General features: G+C 51.2%; 1 protein-coding gene across 1 annotated transcript in view; it reads right to left on the reverse strand.

The window, feature by feature from the left end:
* Slc3a2 (solute carrier family 3 member 2) overlaps window positions 1-283 on the reverse strand; it is a 5,249-nt gene extending 4,966 nt beyond the window's left edge. The window contains 1 exon segment of the mRNA XM_033756515.1: window positions 1-283. This exon segment is cut by the window's left edge and continues 152 nt beyond it. Coding sequence (XP_033612406.1) covers window positions 1-175 — 175 coding nt within the window. The 5' untranslated portion in view covers window positions 176-283.
* Window positions 284-7,532: the final 7,249 nt, after the last annotated feature.

The raw sequence follows: 7,532 nt of genomic DNA on the forward strand, positions 1-7,532 counted from the left end.
GCTCCTCCTTGCTCAGCCCAGTGAACTTGGCGCCCGCCTCGGGCTCCGTGCCGCCCGCCACGGCCTTGGCCTTCACCAGCCCGTTCTTCTCTGCACCCGCAGCCATCGGCAGCTTCTCGGGCTCCAGCTCGCTCAGCTCCACCTCCTTCATGTCCACCTCGGTGTCGCGGCTCATGGTGCCTGCGGGCGGAGACACGCGGAGTAGTCGGGACTGCGGCAGACAGAGCTCGCGCCGCGCCGATGCAGTCAGGACTGTGAGGCCCACTGGGCTGGAAGCGGAAGGGAGCCGACCTGGCCCCGCCCCCCTAGGCCCAGCCTTTGCCGGGTCCTCCAAAGGCGGACCCGCCCCGTCCGCTATGAGGGCGGTGCTGGAGGACCTGTCCAGGCAGCTCCGACCCGGATAAACCCTGGGGTTTGTTTTTTGGTTCTGGGGTTGTTTGTTTGGCACCGGGGAATCGAACTCGCGTCCTTGCGCTTGCGAGGCAGGCAGCTGAACCACTGAGCTAAATCCCCGCGCCGCCCCACCCCCGGTTTTTCTGTTACCCCCCCGCCCCAGGCTGCCTAGGCTGGGCTCAAAATCGCCATCCTCCAACCTCGGCCTCCTGGGTGCTTAGATCACAGGCGCGCACCTTGGCTCCCGGCTGCAAAGTCCAACTTCTCAGCTCGAAACTGTCTACTCCTGCGCTCGAAGGAGACTGGAGCCGCCTTTAGGAGGATAGGCTCTAATGTGTCCAGCCCGGGTCTCCATGCCCTTCATGGCCCCACTCCCCTCCACCTGCTGTGGCCACCGCGACAGCATCACCCAGCGCCAGGTGGCCCCGACCCCCGACCACCCATACTAGGGGCCAGTCGACCTCTCCCTCCCAGCCGCGCACTAGTTCCTCAGGCACCAGCTTCTGACAGCTCACACCAGTCCTCTCTCCATGAACAGGAAGGTCCCTATGGACCCCTTCCTGCCCCACCTTCTTGGACTGCGCCGCCAGACTGTTGGTGCTGGAACAGACACGCAGGGTTTGGGGGCCACTGCCAGCACTCCAGACCTGGGGTGCTGGCAGTCCCCTCTCTCCTTTCCCACACAGACAAGACCGGGCCCTGCAGGGCTTCAGCCTTTGGCTGTCCCCAGTGGCCCTATGGGGCACTTCCAGACCTGTGGGCAGCTGGCCCAGTTGAAGCCTGCAGTCTCCAGGGTCCCTCCAGAGGCCCTGGCAGAGGGAAGGGCGAATAGGCAGAGATAACCAGACATCAACACTGGGAGGGGCCAACAAGCTAGGGAGCTCCTTGTTCATGGGCAGAGAAAACCCGATTATTTTCAGAGAGGAGCTGAGGGAAACAGGTTCCTTTTCCCTCTCCCACCCAGGTCAGAAATCAGAGTCCAAGGTAACAGCAAGGAAAGGGAATAAAAGGCTCTCTGCCCTCTGCATCCAGGGACCCTCCCTATCCACCCTGGACAGCAGCTCGGGAGGGGTGGGCAGAGCCTGCGTTTCACACGAGTGCTCTGAGAGGACGGAGTCCAGGTGCCCACACCTGGCCCTTGCGTGAGTGCCTGAGGGTGAGAGCTGGGGCCAGCTCTCCAAGGCAGAGCACCTTGCAGCCTCTGTGGCTCCCCATTGGCCTGGGGATGCCCTCTGCAGCCCCCCGGAAGCTTACCACTCACCTCTGTGGCACAGCCTAGGCCACATGGGCCTTCAGAGCCCGGCATCTCCATCCTTGTGCACACCATGCCTTGCCACTCCGCCATTCCTGCTCTGCCTTGAGATCTCAAGTGCAACCTTCTCCACTCCCTGCAAGGGACAACCACCCTGCTCATCCATTAGGTTCCTTGTCAGGGTGCTGTCCATGAGCCCGTCTGCATAGAAAGCAGACAGCAGCCACTTCAAAAGTCCTTGCTAAGTAGGCGATGAACTGTGGAAGTCAAACCCACACGTTTCCCTTCTTAGAAACAACTGAACAAAAGTAGAATGTGAAGGGGTCAGGGATTCAGCTCAGTGGTCCTGTCACCTGCCTCACAAGTGCAAGGTCCCAAGTTCGATTCCTGGTCAAAAAAAAAAAAAAAAAAAGTATGTGAAGGTAAAAGGATGACAATGAAAAGAGATTTAAACAACACTACTGGATCGAGATGAAACTGTTTCTACCCAGGCATGGTTCCCCACACCTGTAATCCCAGCACTCTGGGAGGCTGAAACAGGAGGATCATAAATTCAAGTACAGCCTGGGCAATTCACAGACTGAGCAATTCCTGTCCCACAAGAAAAACATTAAAAAGGGACCAGGGATTTAGCACAGCAGTGCCACCACCTGCCTTGCAAGAACAAGGACCCAAGTTCGATCCCCAGTACCAAAGAGGAGGAGGGAGAGCAAAACAAAACTAGAGAAAGAGGCCAGAGGTGCTAGAGAATAGAAAACGATGTTTGCTGTAAGAATACAAATTGTGCTGGGCATGGTAGCCTGCTGTGAGTTGATTCGCTGTAGATCACTATGGCCAGGCCTAAGTGGCCCCTCAGGAGGAGGACAGGCGACAAGAGGGCATAGTAGAACAAGGAAGGACTGTCTTCCTCTCCAGCCATTCACCGGACAGCCAAGCATGAGGTCCTGCAGACCTTAGCTGCTCTCCAGGCTCCGGTTACAGACCAGCTCCCTGTACCTCTATAAATAAACATTCGTGTGGCCATTTGCTTGGTGGTCCTTTCCTCCCATCAGGAGTTAGAGCCCTACTGCCCCCACCTATACCTTATTAAATCTCTTTGTCTGTCTTTCTTAATCTCTCACCATCATCCTCCATGAACCCTTCAGCCACTTGGGGCATAGCAGTAGCCCACACCTGTAATCCCAGTATTCAAGAGGCTGAGGCAGAAGAATCACTGTGAGTTTGAGGCCAGGCTGGGATACACAGTTCAAGGCCCGCCTGACCTACATAGTGAGATCCTGTGTCAAAAAAAAAAAAAAAAAAACCCACAAAGTGTACAATTTGTTAAGAAGAATTTAGCCTTCAAGAAAAGGGTAGGAAAAAAAAAAAAAAAAAAACCCACAAAGTGTACAATTTGTTAAGAAGAATTTAGCCTTCAAGAAAAGGGTAGGAAAAAAAAAAAAAAAAAAACCCACAAAGTGTACAATTTGTTAAGAAGAATTTAGCCTTCAAGAAAAGGGTAGGAAAAAAAAAAAAAAAAAGAAAAGGTTAGGAACAGGCAAAGTAAAAGCAGCTGAGCCACCCAGAGGCTCTGAACAGTTCACACTCTGCAGGCAGGGCCAGCAGCCCTGCACCTGGGGGACAAGGGCAGAGAAGGGCCCTTTCTAAGCCCTGCTGTGGTGCCGTGTCAAATACTTGCAGCACATGAGCATCACTAACTCTGCCCCAGGTTAAAAGGGCTCCGGAGGAAGAGCGAGATGGCAGGGTGGCTGGAACCCAAGGAGTCCCCATCCAACAGGCTGAGCTCCACCACAGCTAGGACTCTGCTCCGGCAGCCCAGAACAGGGCTGAGCTCTGCCCGCAAGGCCACGGGTCCTAAGGATCTAAGGCAGCTCAGGCTGCAAGGAAGGCAGAGGAGGAGACCAAGCCAAGGCTCACCTGGCAGTGTTACCTGAGGCACTGTGCTGGACCCTGCAGGACACCGGCTACCAAAGAACAGAGCCGTCAGGCTTGTCTTAGTAACAGTGTGTGCAGCACCAAGGGGCACAAAGGCCAGGAAGACTAAAGCCATTCAATGAAAGCATTTCTTAGGAAAGAAATAATTACACCATCTGAAAGTAGCTGGAACTCAAGTAAGCACCAATGAACGACCTGCAGCAAGCCATTCTCCCCATGTCAATGAAGCACGAAAAGATAAGGGCATGGTGGCACACCTAGCCTTAGTGACTTACCCGTTTTAAAATTTAAAATAGTGAGAAAAACAAAGAGAGCTAGGCATGTGAAAGGCCCTAGGCTCAATCCCCAGCGAGAGGGGGGGGGAGAGCGAGAGAGAGAGGGAGAAGGAGAAGTGCTGGGGCTACAGTTCAGTGCAAAGGAGACAGAGGAGAGACAAGAGTGGACCCTATCACCCCACCAGTTCATTCTAGACTTAATATGGACAAGAATGTTTCCTAAAGTGTTGCTAAAAGCCGATTTTGATTGAGGGCATGCAAAAAGAATGTCAAACGGGGGCTGGGGGAGTAGCTCTGTGATGGGTCTCACTAAGTCACTAAGTTGCCGAGTTGGGCTCAAACTTGCAATCTGCCTAACTCGGCCTCTCAAAGTGATGGGATGACAGGCGTGCCCTGCCCACGTCCCTGGTTCCTTTAAGTGGCAATCAAGACATGGGCATTTCGTATCTTCTTTGTTTCTTTGTGCTGGGGATTGAACCCAGGGTTCTGTGCACTTAGGCAAACACTCTATCAGAGCTACACCCCCTGCCCTAGGTGTGTTTTACGAACAAAAACTATGAAGCAAAAATGTAGCCAAAGCCAGGAATGGTGGCACATATCTATAACCCTGACACTCGGAAGGCTGAAGCAGGAGGACTGCAACTTTGAGGCCAGCATGAGCTGCACAGCAAGACAATGTCGTTCTCTAACATGGTGATCAATAGGTCCTAGTGATCAGCAAACCGCACTCAGTTCTGCTAACAGGTACCAAGGTCAGCCCAACGGCAAGGCCATCTGCAGGTGAGAAGTAAGACTTGCTCAGTTTCTGTACTGAGCCCACACTGGCCACAAGGTGGGGAAAAGATGAAAGGGTACAGAGCAGCGGCCAGGAACCCACACCAGGGCATGCGGCATACACAAGGGACTGAGTGAGGTGAGGCCTTTTGCCTGATAGGGGCTGGCCTGGCACTCACAGCCAGACCTTGATAGTCCCGGGGGGAACATAAACCATTTCAGAGAAAATCAATGTCAGACAAGGCCATGTTGTGACTAGGACAGCTCAAGACAAATTTAGGAGTTATGAATCACATTTAAACATGTACAAAATGTAAACATAGCCCATAGCACAAAAATGACCAAGCATCTCCCTGTTGTGGCTAATATGAATGTTTGCCACTTCTTTGCCAATTTCAGTTAGCCTTCTTCTCCTCTTCCCTCCTTCTAGATAAGTTTTACTAAGGCATCTAAGCCAGGCATAGACAGCACATGCTTATGAATCTAGCATCCCAGAAGGCTGAGGCAGGAACATGGAAATTTTGAGCCAGCCTGGGCAATGTAGCAAGACCCTGTCTCAAAAGAAAAAAATAGTTGGGTGTGGTGGTACACATCTGTAATCCCAGCAGTTGGGTGGCTGAGGCAGAAGGATCACTACACAAACTACATAGCAAGATAATGTCTCAAAAAAAAAAAAATAGATGGACAGGGCTGGGAATGTAGCCCAATGTGAAAGCCTTTAATTCAATTACCAGTTTCTTAAAAAAAGACACCCAAACCAGACGCAAATAGCAATGAATCCAGTTTTCACCATTCATTATATTCCCCTAAGGGAGACACCTAACTCCACCACAGCTACAGCTAACAAATCTCTGCTGAGCAGCTAGCTGTGGCCAAGTGGGGTGCATGGCTCAGGAAGACTAGGAAGCCCAGACTGACAAGTGGGATGGAGGCCACAAGTTCCGGTACCATCGCCCTTCCAAAATCCAGTTTAACACAGAGGAAATATTAAGCCAGTAAGAATGCCTACCACACTTGACCTCAGCCAAAACACAAAGAAGCAGCACTCCCAGTACCAGCTTTCCTTCGGCCCTTCAGTCCCAGCCCCAAAGCTCCTCGTACAGGCCCATAAACACAGCAGTATTCAGCCCCAGCATTATCACCCTCTGTGGGCTCTTCCCCCGAGCCTAGCTGGCCCCACACTGGGAAACCCAGCATATCCTACCCCACAACCCTGAAAAATGCTATTAGCAAACTGGCCCAGAGATATGTTCAATTATTATGTGTCATTTAAAAATAAAAATATAGGGACAGATTTAGCTCAGCAGTGCGGTGGCCCGCCTTGCAAGCGCAAGGACCCGAGTTCAATCCCCGGTAACCCCCAAAATAAATAAATAAAAATATAACCTGGGTGTGATGTTGTGTGCCTAAAATCCCAGCACTGAGGCAGGCTGAAGCAGGATTGCCACAAGTTTGAGGCCAGCCTGGGCTACATAGTGAATTCAAGGCCAGCCTGAATTATAGAGACCCTGTCTCAAAAACCAAAAATAAAGGCCAGGGATTTAGCTCACTGGTGCTGCACCTGCCTGGCAAGCACAGGTCCTGAGTTAGATCCCTGGTACAAAAAAATAACAATAAGTAAATAAGTACAAAATATAAACTCAGTCCAGTGTTGCACATCTGTAATCTATCACCAAAGCCTGAGGCAGGAGGATCGAAACCTCAAATCTCACCAGAGCCATTCAGCCAGACCCTCTCTCAAAAAATAAAAAGGGCAGCCAGGCATGTTGGCACACACCTGTAATCCCAGCACTTGGGAGGCTTGGGCAAGAGGATGTCAGAGTTTGAGGCCAGCCTGAACTACATACCGAGACACTGTGTCAAAAAAACAAAATAAAATAAAAAGGACTGGGGCTGGGGATTTAGCTCAGTGGTTCTGCTGCCTGCCTTGCAAACCCAAGGTCCTGAGTTCAATCCCTGGTACCAAAAAACAAAACAAAACAAAACAACAAAAAAAGAGAGCTGGAGATGTGGCTCCGTGGTGGAACACCCCTGGGTTTAGTCCCCAGGATTGCAAAGAGGGGAGGGTGCTCAGTGAGAGTGGAGCTCAGGTGGGCCAGATGCTGAGTCTGTGGCCAGCACCACAGATCTTCAGCTACAGATGGCCTCCTCCCTCCGGCTACGCTTCCAGCCTGACCAAGTGCTTAGTCCTCCTTCTCCTCCAGAGGCAGTGCCTCTTGGTGCCAGGTGGGGACAGAGCTGCTGCTGGCACAAAGGTCCTGCCTGCAAGCTGGTCCCCTCTCAGTAACTGTGCACAGTATCATTCATTACATCACCCTGGGACATGTGTGGGAACAATACTGGTTTCATGGGAGTGAAAAATGGGACTTGAAGATGATAAACCCCAGTTCTTAAAAAGGTCTTTTAGGGATGGGGATGTAGCTCAGCAGTGTCACACCTGTCTGGCAATCACAAGGTCTTGAGTTCAATTACCAGTTGGCAGAAAAAAAGAAAAGAAATAAGTAAAAAATTTCAAAGTAGAAGCATTGCCGGGCGTGGTGGTGCTCGCCTGTAATCCCAGCACTCAGGAGGCTGAGGCAGGAGAATCGCTGAGTTCGAGACCAGCCTGGGCTACATAGTGAATTCCAGGTCAGTCTCAACTACATAGTGAGACCCTGTCTCAAAAAAACCAAAAAAAAAAAAAAAAAAAGTAAAAGCATTTAATTTTGGGAGGTGTTTTTTTTTGTTTTATTTTGTTTTGTTTTTAAGGCCTCTTGTCTTCCTGCTTGTAATCCCAGCATCCATCCAGGAGGTTGAGGGAAAAGGATCACTGTGAGTTAGAGGCCATCCTGGGCTACACAATGAGTACAAGGCCAACCTGGACTACATAGAAAGACCCTGTCTCAAAAAAAAAAAAAAAAAAA

Source organism: Fukomys damarensis, unplaced genomic scaffold (assembly GCF_012274545.1).
Source record: "Fukomys damarensis isolate Sample0158 unplaced genomic scaffold, DMR_v1.0_HiC HiC_scaffold_27, whole genome shotgun sequence".
NCBI lineage: Eukaryota > Metazoa > Chordata > Mammalia > Rodentia > Bathyergidae > Fukomys > Fukomys damarensis.